This window comes from Sparus aurata, chromosome 7 (assembly GCF_900880675.1).
Source record: "Sparus aurata chromosome 7, fSpaAur1.1, whole genome shotgun sequence".
NCBI classification, from domain to species: domain Eukaryota; kingdom Metazoa; phylum Chordata; class Actinopteri; order Spariformes; family Sparidae; genus Sparus; species Sparus aurata.
In genome coordinates this window covers 29374195-29401404 of record NC_044193.1, presented here as the reverse complement: position 1 = coordinate 29401404, position 27210 = coordinate 29374195, and the positions used below count along the sequence as shown (strand labels likewise).

The 27210-nt window shown below is 37.8% G+C and overlaps 1 protein-coding gene across 1 annotated transcript; it reads left to right on the top strand.

Annotated features, from left to right (window-relative positions):
- Positions 1 to 26475, top strand: LOC115584338 (scavenger receptor cysteine-rich type 1 protein M160). The gene is made up of 19 exons (XM_030421682.1): positions 1 to 85; positions 2474 to 2785; positions 3017 to 3100; positions 5744 to 5953; positions 6040 to 6225; positions 6483 to 6637; positions 8611 to 8770; positions 8996 to 9295; positions 11173 to 11466; positions 12111 to 12407; positions 16015 to 16305; positions 16497 to 16796; positions 18394 to 18678; positions 19325 to 19494; positions 19653 to 19758; positions 19977 to 20135; positions 21157 to 21252; positions 24255 to 24422; positions 24538 to 26475. Exons 1-19 carry the CDS (start codon positions 28 to 30, stop codon positions 24723 to 24725), a joined length of 3819 nt encoding a protein of 1272 aa, XP_030277542.1. The 5' UTR covers positions 1 to 27; the 3' UTR covers positions 24726 to 26475.
- The last annotated feature ends 735 nt before the right edge of the window (positions 26476 to 27210 follow it).

Below are 27210 nucleotides of genomic sequence, written 5' to 3'. Positions count from 1 at the left end.
CTCACTCTCTAGTCATGAGCTGTGGTGATGATGTGGTTCTTCCTTCTCCTCTACATAGCTCGCACTGAGCCGGTGGACTTAAATGGCAAGTTACAGATATTCCTTTTAGATTTAACTGTCTGTGTTTGAGACAATTTGAAACTCGATATTGGTTTTCATGATTTGGTATAACACATTTTCAGTTGTTATATCTTCTTTTTTCATTCTGTAATAACATTCCATAAACTATATATTTTTTGGAAGGGACACACGGGCAGGTACAGCAGGAAATATCTCTTAAAATGTATTTATTTATTAATTTATTTATTTATTTGTCTTTTTAAAGATAGGGGTTTTATTAACAGCGCAGCACTATCTGACAGCAGCATGTACTGTAGAGCAACCAGGTTCAAGCCTGGCAGTTTATTATAAAAAGAATAGGTGATCTGTAAGTGATAATCTGAAATTATAAAACTGAATTTCTTTGAAAGTTATTGATTAAATTCATGTATTAATTTATTTATATAAAAAAACTGTATTTAAAATATTCATACAATCCTACAGTACTACCATCAATGTACAATAACTGTTATGTATTTGTCAGCATCGAGCATCATCTCAGTTTGGCTCCTTTTCATTTCAGGGTAGAAAAAAAAGGTTATTGCAATAATAACAGAACTAAATAATTGATATGTAACTCCTTAAGAAAAATAAAAATACCAGAAGCTCATCATTTCTGTATTTTCTTGATGCATTTAAAAAATTCTAAACATTACAACTTAAAAAGAAAAAATTCTATTTAAAAATGATTGAACGTACAGTTTACTAAAAGTCATAACGCACATCTCACACAATTCAAGTTTATGTAACTCACAGTCAGTCTTTTTATATAGGAGTTAAAAGGTAAGATGTGTCTTTTGGCTGAAATCCTCATGAATTCTTATTCTAATTATTCTAATTACTATAGGCGTGTATCAAATTTTGAATAACTACAGTAATAAAGTAATAGTAAAGTAATCATACAAAGTTTTGGTTCTATTACCGTACAAATCATTGCCATGAAATATTCTTTTCAAGTATTTTGATGACACAGTAGCGCCATCATCAGGAAAAATGTCCCAGTGGTCCAATAACAGATCTGTCCGCTGTGTTAAACTTCATGACTTTGTGAAGTTTTTTTTTTTATATAAAACAGAGAAAGAATGTTTTTGTGAAAGCTGTCTTTGAATAGGCTTGCAAATGGAGTAAATATCAAAACTGGTCAGATCTTCGGTTTGGTCTCAACAAATATACAATTTAACATAAAAAGGTGATTCAGTTTCCAAAAATAGATACAGTATTGGGATTAAGTTCAGCTTTGTGTGGGACATTTTCATTTTTTCCATATATTGCAGAAATTGACAAACTTTGATCGAAGAAGGAAGGTAAATTCATTCAGACATTACAGAATTGTAAAATGAACATGGACGGATTCTATTATTGACCATTTCACGCATGGTGTCCCCGACAGCGGACAGATATTTAGAAGCCATTTTTGACTATTTAAGCAGGTGTACCATGTCCATGCCCAAAGCCTTTTCCTCAATTCCTGTTGAGTATTATCTTTGTATCGCTTTGTCATTTTGATATCTCGCCTCATAAATTAAAAATGACGGAGGGAAAAAGGTAACTCTTGATAACTGTAAATCCTCTTATGTGACAGGTTACAAAAAAATACCATCAACTAAAAACATAATAGAAATATTGTCATCAACACTTTTGTCATCGACACTTTTTTGTAGAAAAATCTTTTTTGTGACTGATTATACATCTGTCCTCTCCAGTGGACATTAAGCACCAAAATGTATATTCTGACCTTTTGGGTCACAATAATCCAATGTGCACTTGAATGTTTTTTAAAACAGCAAATTAAATAGTCTTCAGATAAAACAAAATATTCACATTTTATTTAAATATAAGCATAGTAGTCCAAATATACGCTTTGGAGCATTATGCGCGCTTGAGCTGACAGATTTTTTTTCAGTCACAGAAAAAAATAGATGTACAAAAAAAGCATCATCAAAATCTGGTTAAAAATGTTCTGACATCTTATTCAGATGAAAATATGTTCATCGTCTCAGAATAAAAGGAATTGAAAAGTTTCGACAGAATCAATTTTTAAGCCGTTGAAGCATGGCGTCCGCTGCAAGGGGCATTTACACAACTCCTTCAAAATAACATACGTTAGAAAAAACACAGTTATCGGCAAGAAAAAACATAAATAACAGTACTTTTGATTTAATTTGATATCATTTTGACAGATATTTGTGGTAGTTAGATTTCAGGTTTGTAACAGTAAAAAGAAAAAAAAAGAAGAAAACTTTCATGGCAGGAATCACAAACTTGAAAGTTGTATGGAACTTGTTCACATACACTAACAGCAACCTCTGAATTCAAAGTAAACAAAGAAAGACTACAACATGTAAAATGATCTTTTTCTTTATCATGTCACCAGGTACAAACAGGCTGGTTCTAAGGGGCGGAAGCAACCCGTGTGAAGGCCAACTTGAGATCCACCATGACAAAATATGGGGCTACGTTGGACATTCAAACTGGGGCGAGAGCACTGAAAAGGTGGTGTGCAGAAGCACCCAGTGTGGTGAACCCCTGTCAGCAGTGGATGTCATAAGGCTAAAGGATAAAGACGTCTGGCTCGATGAAATAAAATGTGAAGGAAAAACCGAGGGTCAACTTTGGGAGTGTGATCATCCCGGTTTCGGTGCCACCACTTACAGACCGGATCAAACGAAATGGATGAAGTGTTCAGGTGAGGCGGGGCTTTTCGTTTTTACATTTTTGCTGTGATAAATGTATATTGTTAAGAAGTCTAAGGCTTAATGTGCTGTGCTATGAAAGAGCTGCTAATCGAGAGAAATAAAAAAAAAATAAATAATATATATATATATATATATATATATATAAAAACACATGATGAAGATGATTTGGGCTGCTGATTCTATTTGTAACTACTTTTTTGTTATTGTTGTTGGTCTTCTAGATAATATCACGATAAGCCTGGAAGGATATAAATGTGCGGGAACTGTCAAGTACACTGACGGCTACTTCTGTGGTGACACATGGGGTAAGAGTGCGTACAGTACACTGGACTAGGAGTAAGAGGAGAAAAAGGAAACTTTGTTCATGTGGAGTGGAAATGAAATGTAACCAACACAGAGCCACCAAGAGTGATATGGCTGTGAGACGAATATAACGATTTAGTGATGGAAGATGTACTTTGTGCAATAATGTAAAAATATAGAATAAAATAAATACTGCCTTCTTCTATACAACTGAAGTAGGTGGAGACTTGTTTTAAAACAAAAATGAGACAAATAAAGGAAAAGGACAACTGAAAAAAAAGCTGGTTCCTAAGCGCCAGAAATGTTTTGTGGACTACGAAACTGAAGAAAAACAAACAAAAAAAAATCTTTCAGCTCCATGCCAGTGCTACTACAATACACATGCAACGTCGACAACTTTCAAAATAAAGATTTCACCGGTTAGTGAGATCAGGCTGTTAGCTTAAAGCGAAACTCTCGCCAAAAAGCAGCTAAGGCTTTATTTGGGATTGAATATGAGTCAAACCTTCGTGTGAAAGCATAATTATGACGAAAGAGTCACTTTTAAGATTTACCGTATTGTCGGTTTTGGGCATGTTAATTTTGTGGGAATACTAGGGGCAGAATACGCTTGCATCAAAATCGCTATTTTTAGAACACTAAGAAGGCTCGACACAACATGAAACTTTGCTCGTAGCATCACTAGGGTCTCTACTCATGAACAAGAGCATTGAGAACATTGTTTGTGTACAAACTTTTTGTCTGCCATGACGGCTACGCGCAGGAGGTGCAACAGCTGACGTGAGTAGTTCGTGTTCATGAGTAGAGACCCTAGTGATGCTACGAGCAAAGACTTATGTTGTGACGACCCTTATTAGTGTTCTAAAAATAGCGATTTTGATGCTAGTGTATCATGCCCCTAGCACTCCCGTTCAAAATTAACGTGCCCACAACCGAAACTACGGTAAATCTTAAAAGTGCCTCTTTCGTCGTAATTATGCTTTCACACGAAGGTTTGACTCATATTCAATCCCAAATAAAGCCTTGGTTGCTTTTTGGCAAGAGTTTCGCTTTAAAAGATGATCACGTCTTAACGTTAGTAACTATAATGAAATTATGTCCATAGTATTATTTACAAGCTGTATAGAAAACATAAAATATGATATGATAAATCACAAAAACATTTACTCATCAGTCCTACTGGACAAAGGTATTTTGAGAAAAGGTCTTCATTATGAATATTATCTTATTGTATATAAATACTCATTCATTATTACATTATCAGGTGCCTATAACATTCTTCTATCTTAATTAAACAAAGATCCCCTCCACACATGTATTAAAGGAGCACTATGTAGTTATGGGGACAAAATTCAAATATTTACAATATTTATGCGGGAAAAAATACAAATGCAGAAATATGTATTTTTTGACTGACTGGAGGAAGTGTCTTTCAATTTAGCTTATAAAAATAATTTCCTCTTTGTCTTTAATCAGGAAAATGATTATTCAGTGCCTTTCCCTGTCAAGAGAAAGTACAGTATGTTTAAACACAAGTAATAATATAAACTACATGAATATGTATATCTTCCATTAGAGAATAAACAAGATGTACTCAGAGGAACGAATTCTGCAGATTAATTGAATAAATCATCTGCAAATTCTTACCTGCTCATTGAAGAATAGCTGAATAATATACTAAATCATGTTGGGGTCATTTTTGATATATTTTGATGAAATGATTGTGGTCATTGAGGGTGATATCATAGGAACTTCAAATATGTTACATTGTGATGACCGGAGCATTAATGAAGTGTTACTGAGATAAATCTTACTGTTGCTTCTCAATATGTGCCCTGAAGTTTTCACGTTTATATACAACACAAGATACTTCATTGTCATGATTTTACAGCTGCCCATCTTCATAAAGCGGGTGTACTAGAAAATAGTTTGTGCTGGAAATGTAAAGGCCTCTTGGGGGACAGGTCCTGTTTACTCATGATATCCAAGCCGGCATTTGCTCTTGCTCTAACAGGATTTATTTCAGCTGCCAAAATCATCCTCCGCAATTGGAAGAGTCAAGTTAGTCCTGAATCTAGAGAGAGGATTGAGCTGATGACAGAGAATGTGTCATGCACAGCCATAAAAAGTCATATCTGCTTGTGTTTTTCACTGAGTCGTTGTCCTCTATTAAAGAGAGAGGTCAGAGTCAGAGCCAAACACTATATTGTAGTGAAATGCATTGCCTTTTGGATGTATGTCTCTTTTTGATATTATGAATACTTTATTTTATCTAAATTACTATACAGGTGAAAGATGGGGCTCTCTCTTTAATTTATTCATTTAGGCCCTTCATCAGTTTCCAAGTTTGATCTCTAGAATGGGTCCATTGATGATTTTTTTCAAAGATTGGTGCTGTACTGATGGACCAATATTAATGTTACGGGCACTCCAGAGACAGTCCTGTGCACGTTTATTCTGCGCTGTTTGGTTTTTGTCTGTCTTCTATCTTTTTCGTACTTGTTCATTTCTGTTACACTTAGAGAACCAAAAAAAGAAGGTTGATGATTTGTTTTGCTTCTGCTTTTCTTTCTTATAATACCATAGTTATCGGTACTGTTAAATGTACTCACACTATGCCCGCTATATGCTTCTCTCTCCTAAAGACGAAGATGAAGCTAATGTCTTGTGCAAAAGCCTTGGCTGTGGCACATTCAAGGAGATTCCCAAAGAGTACTGGGAGGTTCCAGAAGAATTTGAAGGGTCAAAAAAGATGGTGGTCAACTGTTCAGGCATTGAAGGTCTCGATAATCTGTGGCAGTGTGCACCGCAGCCAAATCAGAAATGCTCAATACCTGCTTTTGTCATCTGTACTGGTAACACACACAAACTCACACACATACTATGTTTACTCAAGTGCTGCTACACATCAGTGAATTGAGAAAATGCTTCTTTTGAGCAGATCACAAGCGCTTGCAAATCAAATGGAAACAATCAAATGTCTGTCAAGGGAAGCTGCAAATTGAGGAAAATAGTAACTGGAGGGATTATAAACCAGAGAAGATTACTGCGGATGCTTGGTGCAATCAAATGTACTGTGATAAAGGCATCAGTTACACAGCTGAGAGTGGCAAACTGAAATGCTCAGGTAAAACAATGAACTAATATTCAACCACATCTTTTCCACACGCAGCCACAAATCAACCATTTTGTTGTTGTATTTCCAGATCAAAACAACTTTTTCATCATGCCTGTTATGTTTTAAATGATTTCTTCAACTGAAAAAGAAAAAAATTCAAACGGGACAAAAATCTGCCTTACAAGTCACAGTCATATTTTCTCCGTACTCTACCTTGAGCCACTTGAGAATCCATAAACACGTTCTTATGTTTTTATCACCCACAGAAAATGTTTCAGTCTCTCTGTTGAGCAAGGGAAGTACCAGCAAATGCTATGGGGAAGTTCATATTAAAAAGAATAATGCTTATTATCCTGTGTGTGGCACCGTCTGGAGCGAAAAGGATGCTGAAGTGGTTTGCAAGGAGCTACAGTGCGGCAAGGTGAGTTTTCAGTGTCTGGTCTGTGTCTTTAATGCAAGCCTATTAGCTTGTTGTAGCGTGGTGGACAAATGGGGACGTCAGAACAAATTGAGGTACATGGACACCCCCTCAGAGGCTACACATCCACTCTCTGGTGAATTTAGGTCAAGCAGACCCGAGTGGTCCATTGTGCACTTGCAGACATGAAAAGTATATTTCCTGCTTCAGGTTGTAGCAGAAGAAGTGTTTTATAAGTAAGTAATAGAGGAGGGAATGTATTGTAATTATTGAATCGATACTTTAATTCCTGAATTTATTTCAATTTTACCAGAGATGTGTTCGTTAGTCACTGCTGTGTTCCAGTTGGCAATTCTTATAAACACAAGAAATCTGCACAAATGTTGTCATTTTACCACTCCTGTTTCATCAGCAAATAAAATGACAATAGAATACAAAAATCTAGAGAGCCATAGCATCTTATTTGAAGGCAAAACCACATAATTGCTAACCAATTAGCCTCTGGTAGACAACAGCTAACGTTAGCATCTTGTCACCACTTCCTAGCTAACATTACTGTACCTATGCTTGTTGTGTTACATGTTCGGTTTGAATGGTGTAAATTAATTAAAAAATATCTAAAACACAGACACTTTTATTTTTAGCCTGGAGGTCAAACACACTGGAAGTAATCAAATGTTAATATTAGCAGGGAAGAGGCTGAAGGCTAGTGGGCTAATGGGATATTCAAATTTTTTTTTTACCTCCAATGACAACTCAGTGTCTTTTTTAAATGAAATTTATTTTCTTTTTATTGTATTATCTTGCAGATAGCAAAAAAAATAAAAATAAATAATAATAATAATTTGACAGATTATCCAGGCAAAACTTATATCACCATTTTTCAAGTCATAAACATAGGAGAAAAAAAACATTTAAATCAGACTACGAAAGTGGATCAAATTAATCCTCATTTGCTCCTCAGGGCTTCCTTCCGTGCAGCTTGATGACCAGGAACAGCTAAATGTAGCACTTCACTTCATGAAGCCATTGATTTACCACATTTATAGGAGGTCTTATTGAGGGTTTTGAAACTTTTAAAGTTGAATTTAAGTGTGAAGGATGTCCATTTAAAATCTCTGTCAGTTTTCAGAAGCTCGATTCATTTGGCTGTAACATCTTATTTATCAAATCATTTTCTTATGGCACTTGCTTGATGAGCAGGAAAAGGCTTCAACAACAGGTCAACATTTTAGGAAAAATGCTTCTTTACTCCTTTTGAGGGTTAGATGAGAAGTTAAACCTTTTTGGACCTACATTCAGGAGAAGATTAGCTTTGCTTAGCATAAATACTGCCAACAGGTTGATTGAAAGCTGATTTTTTTCTTCTTTTTTTGGAAGCAAAGTAAGCTGTTACCCCCTTTACCCAGTATTAAATGGACAAACTTAATTTTTTTTCAACTACCTTTTCATCAGTACACTGTTGGTTTTGTACGCTAATGAACAGTCGTAAACTTTTCTCCATTTTGCCTGCACTGACAGACGCCACTCTTTTGCTGGCAAACACCTTATCTGGTGGATTTTAGGGTGCAGTGCATTGTGGTGGTTTTAGGTTTTCTACCTTGAGCAAATGAAAAGCCCCATTTTCTCCATTTCCTATGGTCATGTAGCACCGATTTCAATAATATGTGTTTCTTTTTAGTGCATAGGCTGCCCAGTTTTGTGTAAGGGCAATCTGTGCAGCGGTGAAATACTTTTTTAATGCTAAGCTAAGCTTAGTTAAACTGTCTTAGGTGGCTAAGACTTCCAGCTGTAGCTTAGTATTAGTATTTAGATATTGATCTTCTCATTTTGGTCTTCAGAAAACAGCGAGAAAACATATTTTCATTATTATTATTATGTTTCTTTGTAACATATTGTTGTTTTTTGAGTCAAAGTATTCTGTATGTCACAACTGAATGATGTGCTACCAAATTATCATAAAAGTTCTCCTTCAGGTTATTAGTATAAAGACACCGAGAGGGGACAACTACCCAAACAATAATGGATGGATAATGGATAATGTGGACTGCTCCGGCAGCGAGTCCTCATTGTGGTACTGTAAAGCGAAGCGAAACAACATAAAGTGTTCCTCCAAAGCCTTCGTAGTATGTGCAGGTGAGATATGGCAGGGGTCACTGTTGTCATTGTCTCTGCTGATTTTTGTAACACCAGTGACTTTCGAGATTTAGAAGGAAGCAGATCTGTGATCATGTGATGCCATGAAGTTATACAAAGTAAAAGGACATGTAATTTGAATTTAAGTGTATGCAGAGAGCTTATTATTTAGTATGTGTACCATGTTTGGCATCTTTGACATCGCATGTCTTTGTCATGGTACAGACAGTATTGCTGTGAGACTGGAAGACGGTCCGGGAAAATGTGCTGGGAGAGTGGAGATAAATTATGAAGGCCAGTGGCAGAGAGCCACTCATCAGGGATGGACACTTAGCAATTCAGCTGCTGTCTGCCACTCTCTGCGTTGTGGGAAACACCGATCTGCCAGTACTGAAATATTCAGCCAGGGTTCAGTTAAATTCCTGGATAAGGATGTAAAATGCGATTCAGACAACTCAGACATATCTGAATGCATTAAGGGTAACGCAGCTCTCTCCAACAAGCCAGTGATGATAACCTGTGAAGGTAAGTGGTTTATGTTTTTCTGTTTTCAGCTTAGACCTCCTTTACTGTGCCTCACTGTCAGTTGCCAATCCCACGCTGTCAGTTAGAGTAGACTAGTGGGTGTAAAGGCACTGGAGTGAACTTTGAGCTGCACTCCACATTTTCTCCTTGATGTCCAAGCAGTATAGAGAAAAGGCCACTGACAACAGCCATTGTATGACAGAAAGTGCCTGCCAGCAAAACATTTATGTAAAAAAAAAAGTTTTTCCCTTTTCCGCTGGCTTGTTGGCATTATCTTTTATAATGGCTGAATTTGCATTTTTGAGTGAACTGTTCCTAAAATGTAGTCCAACAGATTTCAAAGACAACATCACAGCTTTAAAGGTCCCATGTCATAAAAACATGATTTCTCTGCTCTCTACGTATATAAGCTGGTCCTCCCTGAGCCTGCCAACTCCCTGAATGAGGAAAACAAGCGAGTCCTGCATGGTCTCTGCAGCCCACCCACTGGTAACACGGCGCTCCTACAGGCTGTTCAGATTCTGCTCCTTTGGTTATGTAACGAAAGGAGTCATTTTCATAGGCCGGCCTCCTCTGCGCAGTGATAGGAGATATCAGAGAGGGGGGCGTTCATCCACGAGGTGAAGTTCGGTGTGTCCAGCGGAGAGACAGCAGTGTTTCGCAACGTTGTCGCTCAGAGCTAGACACGCAATTGCTCTGTTGTTGGTTGTATAAACCAACATAAGTGCCTATATTCTGTCCCAGCTACAGAACAACAGAAGAGACAGTGGTTGTGATTCATTTTTTATTAACAACGTGCCGGCTGCGGTTCGTGTTAGCTTTTATGTGTGTGCTAACGACTTCGCATCGGACAGCTTCAGTAATGAGGGTCAGTACAAAGCTGGCTTTGCCTCGACACTGACCCTCGTAAAAGGATCAGTCCCAACCATACCGGACCCAGCAACTGCACCCGAGCCACCGATAAGTGTCGCGGTTTGGCTAACTAGTTAGCTCGCTTCGGTCTGCTATGCAATGGCGTTTGAAGCGAGTTTGATGTTAATAATATTACGATGGAGCTTGTTTGTCACAGTAAAAAGTCTGGAAACGTGCAGACTGGAGACAGAGACGATGCGAACAGTGTACAAGAGTTTGGAGACTATTGGAGACAAACACAGCTTTCGCTAGCTGATAGCCTGTTAGCCTGCCAACTGTAACAACACATACAAACAAACTAGCATTATTAAGACACACTAACCATTCTGAAATGTCCTGCTGCAGCCACAGAGTCTGTACTTCTTCTGGAGCCTCTCCTTCTGGGTCCAATTCTGGGTCAAACTGGTTCAGTTGAATGAAAAAATCTCCGCGAGCCATAGTGTTACATCCACCGTAAACATTAGCGCATGCTACCGTTAGCATAAGGGGCTTCCTCTCCCTGAGAGTGACATAGCAGGCAAGGCTCCCCCAAGTAGGAGTTGACAGATGGAGCTCATTAGCATTTAAAGGTGCAGGCACAGAAACAGAGTGCTCTGAATAGAGCGCAGCAGAGCGACTTTTAGACAGCTGGAGTTCAGGACCACGGATGTGTTTGGGGCAATACATATCGAATACAGAGTTGTTGGACCTCTGACAGCTGTGTGAAATTGATGAAAAACAGTATAATATGGGACCTTTAAAGTGCACTCTACCAACACAGTACTTGAGCCACCATTCTATATAAAATAATCTAAAAAATCAAATCCAATTTTTTGGATGCAACTATGAATGGTTCCATTTTTAAGTCACTCCTTTTTGACATGATACTTGCACACACTTGACAAGCTGCTACTCTATCACTTCCCGCCATCAGTTCTAACCCCTTCTGTTTATATTTCCTCCTCTTCTCTTATGTTTCCCGTCAGGGCACAAAATGGTATTCCTGGAAGAACAGTGTAGTGGCCAGGTGGGGATAGATAATGGCACAGGCATCTTCTGGCTGTCTGGGTATAATAAGACATGGAACAAAGAGTCTGCAGATGCAGTGTGTCGGCAGATGCACTGTGGGGTATCCTCCTCACATGGCTACATCTCTAAAAACAAGGGCAAAGAAGTTTGGATTGAATCTTACAAATGCTCATCCAACGCCAAGTCTCTGTTTGAGTGTGACAAAGAGGCACACAACCAAAATGACACGATTGCCACTGTGAATTGCTCAGGTAATGTAAGGTGGCGTTCGAACACACGATTTCATTTGACATGTACTCTTTGTTTACCGTGGCCATTATTTATTAGGTGACCTTTTTAATTGTGTTCCTTGTCGGAAGAGACGATGCACTGATGTCGTTTTGCTGAAACTTTATATTTGTGAGATATGACCAGAATTTAACTTAGCATTCAAATACAAAAAACCCAAAAACAAAGCAAAAACGTACAATAATCAACAGAGTGTGAAGAAAAACAGAGAAACAGTGCTGATGTTATGTCAATGATGTGTTGCATGTGCTGTGTTCTACTGAAGTTTGCATGCTAACCTATTTTCCTTACTGAACAGAATAATAAAACAATAAGCAGTCTGAATTCATTGTTGCCTGTGGTGAGTAACCCCAATAATCCAGGCAGTCTACAGTCAGCTAATAGGACCACTGAGCTACTTGCCAACAGCAGTTTATCGCTACAGCCAACAATAGCTACAGTAAAGAGTGCAGTGAGCCGCAGTTAAGCTATAGTTTTGGGCATACCTTCAAATTCTGGCCATTTCTTACAAATGACACCTTTCAAACTGGCCTGAGAAATGCTGCATACATAATTCGTAATGCAGAAAACTTCCTCATTCTATTTGCCTTTTTGTTTGCCACAACAGGAAACATCAAAGTGAACCTGACCAAGGCTTGTTGGGGGAATGTCAACGTTTGTATGGGAGAGATTTGTGGAGGTGTGTGTAATGACACCTGGACTAGAGACAAGTCCAAAATGCTGTGTCAAAATTTGCAATGTGGGATTCCACAAGCCCTTGATGGCCTCAACCCACGTAACGATTATAAGGTGATTGTCAAGAGTTTGCACACTGCAAAGGAGATCCGCAACCTGAACCAAAGTAACATCGTCAAATATGAAATAGAAGACAGCACCTGTAAACCCGCCTATGTTGTCTGCTCAGGTAAGGGATTGTTTGTTAAAAATTGGTATTTTCTAATCATCATAATTTGATTGTAGTTTGTTTGTTCTTTTTTCCTTTTGCTCAGCTTGAATGCCAAATGGTAACCTTCCAACTTAAAATGCCATAAAAAGGGTAAATCCACTAAAAAGTAGTTGAAAGCCTTTCAAACCAATGAGAATTGGTTGAGTCCACATTTGGTAATGCAGCCAATCGAACATGTGCAGCAGAGTTTATCCCACGGGCCCCGTCCACAAGTTACCACAGCCCAGAGGCTTTACATTGTGATGCTTTCACTGATTTTTAAATCTCTCCTCTCATCTCATTGGAAGTTTTAAAAATACAAAACAGCCCTCACCTTCGGGGTCTGCACCAGGGGAAGATGGAATATTGGTGCAAGCTCGGTTGAACTGTGGGCAATGTGTAAAAATGGTGATATCTCTGCTTCTGCTGTAATGATTTGGACCATCTCTTTTTAAATTGGTGGGGTTAGCCTTTAATTTATCTTTGGAAAAATTCTTCTTTAAAAAATTTGGTACAAATTTATGAACAATACTGTTGCTTCTACATAAGTCTTCCAGATTCTTCCAGCTGTGTCATATTTGACAAGACTTGAGCTCAGTAGCAAACACATATGTTTGAAATAAACACATGCTAATCTGAGTGTTTAAAGGGGCACTTTGTAGTTTTTGAAGAATAAATTCAAACTCACTAAATGACGTAATAATGTATATATATATATATATATGCATATATATATATATATATACATATATATATATGTATATATATATATATATATATATATATATATAGATATATATATATATATATATATATATATGTATATATATATATATATATATATATATATATATATATATATATATATATATATACATATATATATGTATATATATATATGTATATATATATATATATATATATATATATATATATATATATATATATATATATATATATTTGGGATCGACCGATATGGATTTTTTAGGGCCATTACTGATTTTTTTTTTCATCAGCCTTAGCCGATGACCGATATGGACTGCCGATTTTCTTGAGCCGATATTTGGAGCCGATACTACATTTGCTCCCTCAATTTACATCATAAAAATTACACAATGATGATAACAAATGTTACAAGTCTCAATTTTAAAAAAGGAACATTTATTGAAATTAAAAAAGGTGAGGTAGAACAAGAACAAGTAAACAATATTTAACAAATTTTAAAAACAGGTGAGGTAGAACAAGTAAAAAAAAGAGTTGAGTGCTGCAAATGTTGCAGCGAGCCTTTCCAGGAGTAGGCTCTGTGAAATACTGCCACACTGGATTGTTTGAGCATGTCTTAGGCTACTATGCCACCTAATATGCAAAGACAACACACTAATAGGTCTAACCGAAAATGTAAAAGAAGCTGTCAAAATGGCAACCCCAGAACATAAACACAGAAAATAACCTGATGTCAGATGCGCATTAAGCAACAAACTGTTCAAGTTTCTGTTCTAAATTTCATCAACGTTAACAGGAATAAATATTCAACCAAGTATAAAACTGTTTCTCAAAGTTTTAAAAGCTCTCCTTCAGTCGGCGCAGCACTCTCATATATCGCTGTGATGCATGTGTGTCCCACTGAGTGAGACGCACACACACACACTTCTGTTTGGTAGCTGACGCTGACTGAAAAACTTCAACCACCATTGAACTGGATTGCTAATGCTAACGTGTGCGCACGTCTCCAAACACTAATAAAGCCAAAACGGTGCACTTGTCTGGTACATAAACGTTAACACAAAATAATATTCAACTAAGTATAAAACATTTCTCTCATCATTAAAGGTTGAATATGTAATATGCTTATTAAAAGCTATATTTTTTCAAAAATGATACATCCACGGGACGCTTAGAAATTAAATAATTTAAGAAATTTTGACAGGTTCGCTAATGACTTCCTGTTTACATCATACCAGCCAAATAGCGTCCGGCATTGCGGGTTGCCAAATGGACTCAAGTAAAGGATTTCCCCAGCATCAAAACACACGCGGAAATGGCGAACTTTCTCCTGGATTGGTAAGCTAACTCGCTTGCTAACTTAGCTTACGTTACCTGACGGTCAAACTCCTCTGCTATACTTATTTTCATTATATCACGTTGATCCTAGATATAGAATACTGATCGTGACCCATCGACCTCCACACCCAGTAAACGAAGGAAACGGAGGCGGCTCAATCCTCCTGCCCTGTCCAAACCTGGCAACCCAACCGCTGGAATTACCTTTTTGTTGTCGCGACTACGATCTTGAGACACTAGATGGCGGCATTCAGCTCATATTCCATATTCCACCTTTAAAGCTCTTCTTGAGGGGGGGTTGCGCTATGATATCACCGCGATGGCAAGGGAACTCCGCCCCGCTCCAAGTAGGGAGAGAGAAACACACACCCCCGCTCCAAGTAACGTTAGGGAGAGGGAGAGAGAAACACACACATGCGTCCAAACCTCCAGCCAGGTGGTCGCTAAATAAAACTGCTACAACACCACGGAACCACGGAACAACGTCGGCATTACTTAATCCTATGACCAGTATTCGTAACAGCTACCGTATGAATACATATGTCAAAGGGCTGTCAAAGTTAACGCGTTAATAATTCGTTAGCGCAACATCCTCTTAACGGCGTTAATTTTTTTAATGCACGATTGACGCTCGGTATTAAAAAAAAAAAGAAACGCGCATTGTTTGATTTACGGCCGTCGGTGGCACCGGTAGTCTTGATCCAGAGGGTGGCAGAAGAATAAGAAAGGGAATCAGAAGAAGAAGAAGCAGGGTTGGCAGTTCGGGAAAAACACGGTGGAATGAAAAGCGAAAGTGAAAGTAAATTGAGAAAGGACTTATGAACAGCAAATTCACTTTCAAAACACTGCCAGATGGTTCGGTCGATATGACAAAAGTTATCTGCACGTACTGTCGACATGAAATGAGTTACCACTGAAGTACATCGAGTCCCAAATATCATTTGCAAGCCAAACACATGGCAGATGCAGAGAGCCCACCGCCAAAAGCAGACATCACCATGTTTTGATCCCATTTAGTGTTAGGGGATATTTTTTGAGCCTTTTATTTTCCTGCATGATTTGAAGTGTTGACTAAACATTTTCGTAAAGCAAGCATATTTGCCCTTTCTTATGTTGTTAAAATATTAAGAACATGAAAAAAATACATTAAGGTACATTTAGAACAGAAACAAAAACAGCTGTTCTCAGAGGAAAATGAGGTCCCAGAACACTGTTTGAAGCCAGAAGGTGGCAGGGTCCATCTGTAAAACAGTATGAAACGCTGTTGTCCTTTAAGGCCAGTTTCTTTATTCAGTTTATTCAGTCAGGAAAATGAAGATAGGTTGTTTATTTAGTTTGTTTTGGCATAAAAGATCAGTTAGTAGAGCTCTGTCTCCTCTGGTTAAAAAAAATAGTGCTCCTTTAAATGGTCATAACTCAGTGTAGTACTTTGACCAAGATTTTTTTTTCTCCTGTTTTAATAAAATGAACAAATGTCGCTCGTAACATGGGGCTCTGACTCTTTACTTGTATCGTTTTGTTGCAGGTAGTGTCGAGGCCAGACTTATTACTACCAGATCCAAATGCTCCGGAAATGTTGAGTTGAAGTATGAGGGCCAGTGGCTCCCTGTGTGCAAGTCTGCTCTTAATGACAGTCAAACACAAAACATCTTCTGTGAGCAATGTGGTCAACCCATGACCCTTCTCGACTTCGGACCGAAAAAAGCAGAGGCTCGTGCCATTCACCAAATAAAGTGCCAGGCAAATAAGCCATTGGAAGAATGTGAGATCACTGCCAGCAATGAGAAATGCACTCTTGGTGGCCTCCAATGCTCCAGTATGTGGAATGATTTCAACTTTTTCACTCACAAAATATCTTCATTGTCCCTTTACTCTGTACGTGTAAGCTAATTCTCAATGGTGGCCACAATATGTCATGTGCATCTCTAAGTTCCTTCTACTTAGTCAGATTTTTTGAGTTTTGTATTTCCTGAATCTTATCTCACCTGTTCCTTACACTGGTCATAGATTGGAGAAACATGGAGGTGAAATTCAACGCTTCCTGCAGTGGATATGTGTATGTGTACTCGCAGGGGAATAAAAGTGCCGTCTCCTTTGAAGGCTGGAACAGGACTGAGGGCGAGACACTTTGCAGGGATCTGAAATGTGGCAACTTCATATCAGGGCATGGAGAAAATACAAGGGTACCTTTCTGGGATAAAACATTCAGCTGTGGATCACAGAAACCAAAGAACATCTGGGACTGTGAAAAAGCTCTGTCCTCATCAAAGCAGCCACAGCAACAGCAGCTCTATATTAAATGTGAAGGTAACGTTTATTTTTGCAGGATTGCTGTTAAATGATCATAGAAACTCTGCAGATGCACTGATGCATTAGCTTTTTTTATTAATTTACACCCTCATATGTGGACCGTAAACTTGTGTTTGCCACAGACATTATTTAAAAAAAACAAATTAAAAAAATCCCATAGACTTTTTCTGAAGGTACCAGGGCAATGCTAACTTCTGAGTTAGCCTCCAAAAATATGTCATCGCTACACCACTTTTTTACACAAGAAAAACATAAAAGGACCCCTGTGAAGTTAGTGTTTGGATTGTCCAATCTGGCCAACTGTAGAAAAATGCCGGACTCTGTGAAAAGGAAGCCACTCCCTCACTAAAACATGCAAAAGCCTCATTGTAAGCTTTATAAACACAACAGTTCTTAGTTTCAGGTGATTATACACTAATGAAAATGTCATTCTGAATATCATATTCTATTTCAGCCCCTAAATTCCCCTAAATCCTACACACTGGACCTTCAATTGACTGTTAAATGAAGGATATCATTTGGGAAATATATCAATTTGCTGTGTTGCTAACAGTTAGAAGCTAGCTATTCTATGGGCTGTAGATTCATACTCTACTCACTGAACTCTCACAAAGACAGCAAATTCACTCACTCAATTCCTCACACTGTCACACAACCTCTATCAAATTACAGGTTGCTGTCGATTGTAGATATTAGCTAGTAGCAGCTAGTTTTTATGTGTCTAATAGAAGGTACATGTAGTGGAGGTATTCCATGAACAGCCGATGTCATAAAACCCCAATGCTAACTTTCACAATTGAATAATTGTCAGTTATCTAATTTGTCATAGCACTGAGTTTGGCTGTGTGAATCTTCCATCTACCACAAATTTAGCAAATGCTGGACAGGTTTTCCTTGTCATTGCTGTTATTTTGAATTGTACACATCTTTCAAAATTGGCCACAGCAAAAGTATCCTGAAAGTGCCATTTACTCAGGCTTTAGAATTTAGTGTATTTTGTAGTGTTGTTTTTCTGTGAGCAACTGCAGGCATCTTTGCTCCTCTGGGGGTTTCTTGTTTATGGTACAGTCTTAAAATAACTTTGCTAGTGTGGATTAAAGGTGCAATATATAAGAACTGACCTCCAGTCAAATTCATATTCTAAACAAATAGAGAGCAGCAGGTTTACCACTAAAGTCAGCGCTAGCTGTTAGCTAGCTTCCTCAGTAAGGCACGTGGCTAGAAAGCTTAACCTGGTGCACAAGTTGTAAATTGAAAATGACAGGCCAGGGCTAGTTGGTTAGCATGCTAAGTCCAGTAGATATCTCTGCATTTCAGGTGGTGTACATAGGTGTCTTTGATAAAATGTCCAAGCTCTTATTTTTTTCAACTTCTGTTTTTACTTTTAGTTAATGTTTGAATGTTTCAATATTAAATTCTTACCTTTAAGGTACCTTTAATATTAAACCCCGGTAGCATGTAAAATATTTCCTACCACACTCTGAAGTCCGCAGAGCCACATGCTGTAGCACTTTACTCTCAGTGTTAATGGCCTTGATATGTTCTCTGCTTGAATTTAATAGTTCATCTGGCTATTTTTTGTTTTTCTTCCTAGGTGAGCCCAAGGTCCGCCTTTCAGGTAACTGCAGCGGTGAGGTGACGATAGATAACATTAATGTGTGTCAAAGCAATGACAAGGAAAGGAACAAGCAGTATTCAGACTTGGTCTGCAAGGAACGGGGATGTAGCCATGCTATTTCCTCCGGTAGTAAAAATACATTAAATGGAGATATGCAGGAGTACCAGCATGTCAGATGTGAGGACTACCATGGCAAACTTGGCCAATGCAACAGATTCAAGGGAAAGTGTAATGGAGGGCTGCTCACCGTCAACTGTGTTAGTAAGTATGTGTTTATGTATGTGTGTACTTGTATGTATTACTGTACTGTGATCCTCCTGTCACCTTGACTAAAGAAATGCTATTACTATTATCATTATTATAATTATTGTTATTATTGTTGTTATTATTATTATTATTATTATTATTATTATTATTAGTAGTATTAGTAGTAGTAGTAGTAGTAGTAGTATCAATAATATATTCATCATTCACTCATTATATATCTATCCGATAATAAAAAATACACTTGAATGCCCGTTAATGTGAAACACATTTCCTCTGTTGATGCTTTTAATTATACACTTACTCCGCATTATTTTTTCACTCGTGTCACCTACATCAGGAACCAGTAATCCTAGCTTAGCATAAAGACAGGGAGGATGGTGAAACAGCTACCCTACCTTGCTTTGTGGACAGCAATACCCTAGACAGAGCCAGCCTCACTTTTTTCCTTCTGTTCCCATTCATTTTGCTAGGCTAGGCAAATTGTCTCCAAGTTCAAGCTGTATATTGAATAGATAACGGAGCATTATGGATCGCCGTAACTAACTCTTCGTCGTAACTACTTCCTTAAATGCTGAACGATTCCTTCAAAGACTATTTCCCAAAGTTGAAGTTGAATTCTTTCTTTCTTTTTTTTTTGCAGAGAGTATCAAGTTTCATATTGACCCAATTTGCGGAGGTCTGATTCTCGTCGAACATCAGAATAAATTGGAAAAAGTGTGTCTTGAGGAATTTCCCGATCATTTGAAGAATAAGCTGTGTGACAAATGTGGTGGTTATGTTGGTGCCTCCAGACAGACTCAATTGAACAAGGTAAATCACAATTCTGTCTAATCAAACTGGGATCTTCTGTTTTGCTGTATGTCATTTTATGTTTCATCCACCCCTTATTTTTAGCTGTCAGGCAAATCTCTATTTTTTTGAATGAGACTTGTAACACTCTAACGTGAAGTTTACATTTAAATTTCTAGGAGAAATTGAAATTGGCACTGAACTGCAGCGAAGATTACAAGAGCATCCAGCACTGTGTCAAGCAAAGCAAAGGGGACTGCATACCAGCTGAGATCTACTGTGCCAGTAACTAAAGCAATTAAACCTTTCCCATTAAGTCAGGCTGCTACCCAAAATGGTCATTCAGTTGTTTGGTATAAGAACCAACTTTTTTGTATTCTGTTCCTTGTTTAACAGAAAAATGATATCTGATTCGGTTAACGTGGTATAGAATAACTAGATGAGGCACATACCCACTGTATGCACAAATGCAAATGAGTCAGTGTGAATGTGTTTGATTACAGATCATGTGCCTTCCACACCCCCACCACCACCACCACCACCAATCCAAGTGGTGCCTATCATCCTGGGAGTGGGATTAACTCTGATTGTAGTGATACTGATTGTTGTATTTGTACGAGTCTGCATTGTCAGGAGAGCCAAGAGGCCCATGTATGCTGCATGTGAGTATATCATTCTATTAAACATATCCCCTGCTGGTGAGCTCAAATGAAATACTGATTGCATTTATGTTCATAATTATTTACCCTGAAAATGAGTGTGGTTACAGCACACTGACAACATATCAATCCATCTGACAATCCTGACCACCCCATGAAAAATGTGTACTGGAGCCTTTTTGCCACAAGAGGCCAGACTTCCTGCATGCTGACAAAATGTCTGTGTAAATAGTTCTGCCACCAATCATCTCAGACATTTAAACAGCAGTACATCAGTTCTGCACAGCAATGGAGCAGAATCATTGCAACCAAAGCACAGGCCTTGTAAAATTTGAAATATGTGTTGATTAATAACTGTACTGGTAACAAAACTAAACCTCATTAGTGAATGGTCCGTTAAGAGTCAATTAAAGAGGCACTTTGTAGTTTGGGAGAAAAAAAAAAATTACATTTTAATTGTTTAATCATTAATGAGGTAATAATACAAACTAAGAAATATATATAATTGTGTTTTTCAATAAGTGAATAAGCAAGCTGTTCTCAGAGGAAAATAAGGTCCCAGAACAATGTTTAATGCTAGAAAGGTGGCAGGGTCCGCCACATATGAACAAATTAAAACAGTATGAAATTATGTTGTTCAGTTTGTTTATTCAGTCATGGCAACAAAGACTTGTTTATTTTAGTTTGTTTAGGCATAAAAGATCAGTCAATGAAGATCTTTCTATTTTGATTAAAATGGCTTCCCCTAAACTACATAGTGCACCTTTAAAGTTAAGTTGTCAGTTATTTCATGATTAAAAAACAGTGAAATGCCTTAGAAACCATTTAATGAGCAACTGTAATGGTTTGAACAAAACTGTGTTACAAACCATTTCATTTTTTCATTTTTTGTTTACAGTGGAATAACTTATTAACTAAAGCTTAATCAACTCAACTGAAATTAACCATTTATATATGATGGGTAATATGAAATTTGACCTCAGATTTTCTGGTCCAGTAAAAGTCTGATACTCTTTTCGTGTAGCGAGAACGTTTGAAAGAGAAGAAGTCGAGTTTGAAAGTGGTGACTACGAGGATGTCAAAGGCAAATCAAATGAAATGGAGGCCTTAAGTCAAGGCAGTGAGTATCTAAACATTTTCATTCATTTATTTTATTCGCCATTAAAAATATTTTATTTCATTTTTTGTAAGTAAGTAAGTAAGTACATTTTTATTTATATAGCACTTTTTTCAAATCAAAGTATGCAAAGTGCTGTACAGGGTACAGTAAACATAAAACATAAGTAAAACATAATAAAAAACTAGCATAAAAGTAAACAACAAGATAAAGTAAAACAAACATACATGAACTAATACGTGCCAAGAAAGATTACAGTTCAGTTGTAGGAAGTGCAAGACGATAGAGATGGGTTTTAAGAAGTTTTTTTGAAGACATTTAGTGATTCAGCTGATCTGACAGAATAGGGTAGACTGTTCCAGAGGGATGGGGCCCTGACGGCAAAAGCGCAGTCACCCTTAGATTTGAGGAGGGACCGAGGTATAGATAGGAGGCCTGGGTCGGAGGATCTGAGTGGTCTAGAGGTGGAGTAAGGGTGTAGGAGTTCAGCAATGTAGGGAGGGGCAAGACCATGAAGGGACTGTATGTGAGAAGTAGTGTCTTAAAGTCTATTCTGTATTTTACTGGGAGCCAATGAAGGGAAGCAAGAATAGGTGTGATGTGGGATCTGCGATTGGTATTGGGTAATAGTCTGGCTGCAGCGTTTTGCACTAGCTGCACGCGAGACAGGGCTGCACGGTTGAGGCAGGTGAAAAGAGCATTACAGTAGTCAAGACGAGAGAAAATCAGGGTGTGGATTAGAAGTTCAAGATGGCTGGTTGTTAGCATCGCTTTGATTTTTGAGATGTTCAGTTGGAAAAAGCAGGATTGTACAAGTTTGTTTATGTGTGAGTCAAAGTGTAAATTGTGGTCAAAGATTACACCCAGGTTTCTGGAGGAGGGTTTGAGATTGGTGGCTAGAGGGCCGATCAACGGCTTCAGTGCAGGGATGAGATTATTAGGACCAAAGAAGAGAACTTCGGTTTTTTCCTGGATTTAACTGAAGGAAGTTGAGAGACATCCAATCCTTGATAGCAGTCAGGCAGTCATGGAGGGTACTGATATTGGCCATGTCATTGTGTTTAAAAGAGAAATAAAGCTGCAGGTCATCAGCATAACAGTGATGGGATATGCAATTGAACTGGCTGATTAAATTGCCCAGAGGTAGCATATACAGTGAGAAAAGGATGGGGCCAAGGATTGAACCTTGCAGAACTCCACATATTATAGGTGCAGTAGAGGACATGAAGTTGTCTATGACGACCTGACACGTTCTGTTTGATAGGTAGGAAGAGAACCAGTTAAGTGTGGAGCCTGAGATACCAACCCACTTATTTAGGCGATCGACCATGATTGAGTGATCAGTGGTGTCGAAAGCGGCAGTTAAATCAAGCAGAACCAGAATTGAATGTTCGCCCTTGTCAGCCCGCATGAGGATATCGTTTGTCACTCTAAGCAGAGCTGTTTCTGTACTATGAAAATTACGAAAGCCAGATTGAAATTTATTGTAGATATTGTGTCCTTCGATGACCTCTAATAGCTGCTGCGAAACAATTTTTTCCAGAATTTTGGAGATGTATGGTAGTTTTGAGATGGGTCTATAGTTGTTTGGTTGGGTTGGATCAAGGGTGGGTTTTTTCAATATTGGTTTGATGCTTGCTATATTAAAGTCATCAGGGACAGAGCCAGAGGTGAGAGAGAGGTTAATAATGGAGAGTAGGCTAGGGCCCAGGGTGGGGAGGACCTCTTTAAGGAATTTGGGGGGCATCACATCTAAGGGGCAGGAGGACAGATGCATGTGAGATACAATGTCAATGAGATTGTGCAGAGAGATAGGGGATAAGTCAGACAGAAGAGTAGGACAGTGGACTGGTGAGTCAGTGGAAACTATGGGATTATTAAAATTGGAGCGAATGATGTTAATTTTATTTAGAAAGGAAGACAGCCAACTTTCACAGTCTAATGGGGAGGAGGCAGATACAGCTGGATGGACAGGGTTTACAAGCTGTGCATGTTTTGTTTTTGTCAATGTATGGAATAGTGAATCCTAATCATAGACTTCACCTTAATTATCCAATACCAGTATTTGTGTTACAATGGGAAAGGAAGTTTAAAAAATATCTGACACTATTTTATTTTATATGCCAATTTATTAATTACTTAAGTGTATAATAACATTAGATTGCCACTACATTGCTGTTGTTGTGCTTTTTTATTCATAACTATAGGCAGTATCATATCCTTCAATACACTATTATTGTGTTACTTTTTATTCTTACCTTAAACTATATACCATACACCACACATCATACCTATGTAGGACCACAGCTGCCAAAATCAAAAGTAGATATATGAATCAATTAATGAATTAAAATGCCACTGAACGATGTTAAAAATAAATGGAGGCTTTTATTATTTAACCAAATGTAACATAAATTGATATTTGTTTTAATTTGCTGTATACATATATCTTTGTGTTAATTCTTGTGATGATTCCCTTAATCTTAGGATTGTCTTATCCTTCTATATGATGTATTAATTTAAACATTTATTTATTTATTTATGTACATATATTTTCTGGTGATCATGTGACAGCTTCTGATGGCCACTGTTGTAGCTGCCTCCTTTGCATTATAAAGCAGACATGCAAAAAGAAATTTATTAAAATCAAGGGAAATAAATAAGGTAAAATATGAAGGTAAAATGATACATGAATAAATTAACAAATCAATTGTAAGATAAATCAATTGATAAATAAAATGTTATTAATTACATTGTAATTTATATATTAATACCTATAAGCATATGATATCAATCTATGCCACATTTAAAACAATGAATGAATGCGTACATTTGGCATACATTACATTATTCATATCTCTGTCGTCCATACATAGCTACCAGAGTTGCACTACTTATATCTTATCTTCATGTTTTCATAATGGCAATGCAGGGCATGGTTTTATAAAAAGGTAGGACAATGTGAAGGTATTTGTAAAAGTATTTTGTTGCCATTGTTCATGTAGTGTTCAGACCAAATTCTGACATCATCATGGAGAGCGACGGCAGGAGCAATACATCTCTTCCTTATGATGATATCGATGAGGCGGTCGAGGCTCAAACCTCTCCGGCCGCCACTGCTGCTGCCTCAGGAGACAAATTCTTCCGTGAGGGTGCCCTCGATCAAAGCTCAGGAAAGTTTCAGTCCCATCTTTTTCACACTTAAATATCAGCACTTGAAAAATGTTTTCACATTGTCAGCAATTTGATAAAGCAAATTTTAACATGTGACTGTTTTCTTCTTAATAGATGGTGTGACCTATGAGGTGGATGACCCGCAGGAAAATTACGATGACATTGAAGCCGGCCCTGAAATCTCTCAGATTAAAGCTGAAGTCCACAACAGTCCCCAAACCACACCCGAAAGTGTTGCAGTGGCACCTTCAGGATTGGTGCGGGGGGACGAGGACTACCTGGTGCCAGGCCAAGATGGGTGAGCCAAAACTGGGTTAACAAACTAACAAACAAAAAAAAAAGATCTGCCAAAGGGATCACGTTTCACTCTTACAAAAATTTTAAAACATACTCAAAAAAGTCAAAAGTACCTACAACAAACAATTGTACTGTGAATAATCTATGTACGCAGCATATAGTTTCTTAAATGGTTCAAATGAATTGAAATGCAAGTAGGGTGAAGACCAAAATGCGTCCCTTGACTAAACAACATGGAATTAAGCATAATTTGTGATACTGATGACCTGAAATCGGGCAACGGACATTTCCTGTGCACACAGAACACATTATCTGTTTGTGCACTGCTGATGTGTGCAGCTTCCAATGAGATTATGTTTGCTTTATCTCTTATTTTATGTACGTTTATATTCTTAAATGCACAAAATGTACCAAGTGCTAAAATTGTCTTTCTCTTAAAATGTACTGGAGGCTGAGATCATTTTTGGGATTATGTCCCTTCTAAGATGTGCCCAGAATGTTTTCTAACTATATATAGGCTACTTTGTTATTCCTCATAGTTTGTTTTGGATGATCTGATGTATATTCAGTTGTTTCTTTGCTAGCAGCTTCACTGTTTTTTGCTATAGTTGATGTGAGATTACTTGCATTAGTTTTTCATTGTACCCAAAATTGCAATCCACCTAATCACCTATCTAAACAATGACTACAACATTGGTTTTCAACCTGAGGGTCGGGACCCCCAACCTGGTCATGAGTTAATTTCCAGGGGGCACCACATGATTGTGGAGATTATAATTTGCCTTAAAATTAGATTTTATAGAGTGTACTGATGTTCTAGCTGGACGCAGGAAAAAAATATTTGTTTCATTTTGGCACATTTTGGGGGATCACGACTTAAAATGGTTGAGAACTATTGTCTACAGCATAAAATTAGCTCCATAAAGCTCAGAGACAGCCAAAATGAAAAAAATGCTGCACGTTCCAAATTCCAACAGCTCACATAGCTAACACAGCAAACTATGTGTATAGACTTTGCAAGAATGTATAACATTTCACAGTCACATGAATGTTTTTTTTTTTGTTTTTTTTTTTTACAAGTAATATTTGCTAAGAGCTATGTTGAGAAGACACTCATGTGTCTCCAGTAAGTATAAGGCTCAACCAGCAGGCAGGTATCTTAGCTTAGCATAAAGAACAGAAAAAGAACTAGCCTGGCTCTGTTTAATTGAACCAGCAGCTTGGCTACCGCCCACTAATTAACACATTCTCTTGTCTGTTCAATAAGTCAAAACAACAAGCTGGGGTTTTGCTGATTTTTATGGGCCAGACTTAATTGTGTTGTCATAAGTGTTTGGATTAAACATACAAGATACGCATTAAATACTCAAATTTAAAGGTGCTGATATAGCTGTTTCCCCAATTCCATTCTTTGTGCTAAGCGAAGCTAACTGTGTAAAGGCTGTGGTCCAATTTAGTGTCCTGAAGTGAGACTTGTGTGAATCTTCTCATCTTACCCTTGGCATAAAGGCAAATAATATTCCTTTAGAAATGTTGTATTATGATAAATATCATGTCCAGTTAGCCATGATTGTTGTCTTGTTTGGGTGTCTTCATTAACAATGTAAGTTTCATTTATCTTTGATTCTTGTTATTTGTGATTCTACTTCATGTTACAATTTTAGAAATAATCATAGCATCAGCTATAAGACTGTATCTTATGTCACTGGAGTGACGAACAGCAGGGCTCCATTAAAGAAGACATGTTGAAATGAACATCTGTACTATGTGTGAACTGTGTATTACTAGCAGTTTTGTGGCGAAACAACATTACATTCTTTATGAGGACTTTGCGGATGTTCTGTCATACCACTTTCAGGTGTCATTATGCCTTTGAGACTTCTGAGTTTTGGAAATCGGCTCAGATGTTGAGTATCAAACTGTATGTTAAGTATGTCATATATAGTTTGATACACAGCACAATAAGCCGATTTCTTTGCAAGACATCGCTTGTAGAGCGACTCCAGATTGCCTCAAATGTACTGTTGGTCTCATCTTGAACAATGCAATAATGTCTTAGAATTATTTTTGATTTACTGTTTATTTGTTATTGACTGATCGTTGTGATTTTAATCCGTCCACACAAAGCTGAGCGGCGCCCCTGGATGACGAAATAAACTGAAACACTCCGGCTCACATAAAACATTTCAAAATACATCTCCATGCACTTTAACATTCTCTATGATCACTTAAGCATCCCTCCCCAATGGTAGAGACATAGAGAGAGCAGCTGCTTGCTACAAATGTTAACATGAGTCATGTTGGAAGGGGCTGACAGACATGCTGGTGCTGCTTTCAAGGGGCTGACAGACATGCTAGAGCCCCACATGTTCATCTAGGAGTTAGCCAAGGGCCACTGAGATTACAGAGCCAGCATCACACCCAAAGGGACTAATTTGTAAGCAGCAGCCCTTGTATGATATGTTAAACGCACACCCAGCCTCATTCTTA

What these genes read in the sequence shown, in the direction of transcription:
- LOC115584338 (XM_030421682.1), top strand. Translation starts at nt 28, where the DNA reads ATGATGTGGTTCTTCCTTCTCCTCTACATAGCTCGCACTGAGCCGGTG. An exon ending in AGGAGCTACAGTGCGGCAAG is followed by an intron (nt 6,638 to 8,610) that starts GTGAGTTTTCAG and finishes GTTCTCCTTCAG; the next exon opens with GTTATTAGTATAAAGACACC. An exon ending in AGCTGAGATCTACTGTGCCA is followed by an intron (nt 19,759 to 19,976) that starts GTAACTAAAGCA and finishes GTTTGATTACAG; the next exon opens with ATCATGTGCCTTCCACACCC.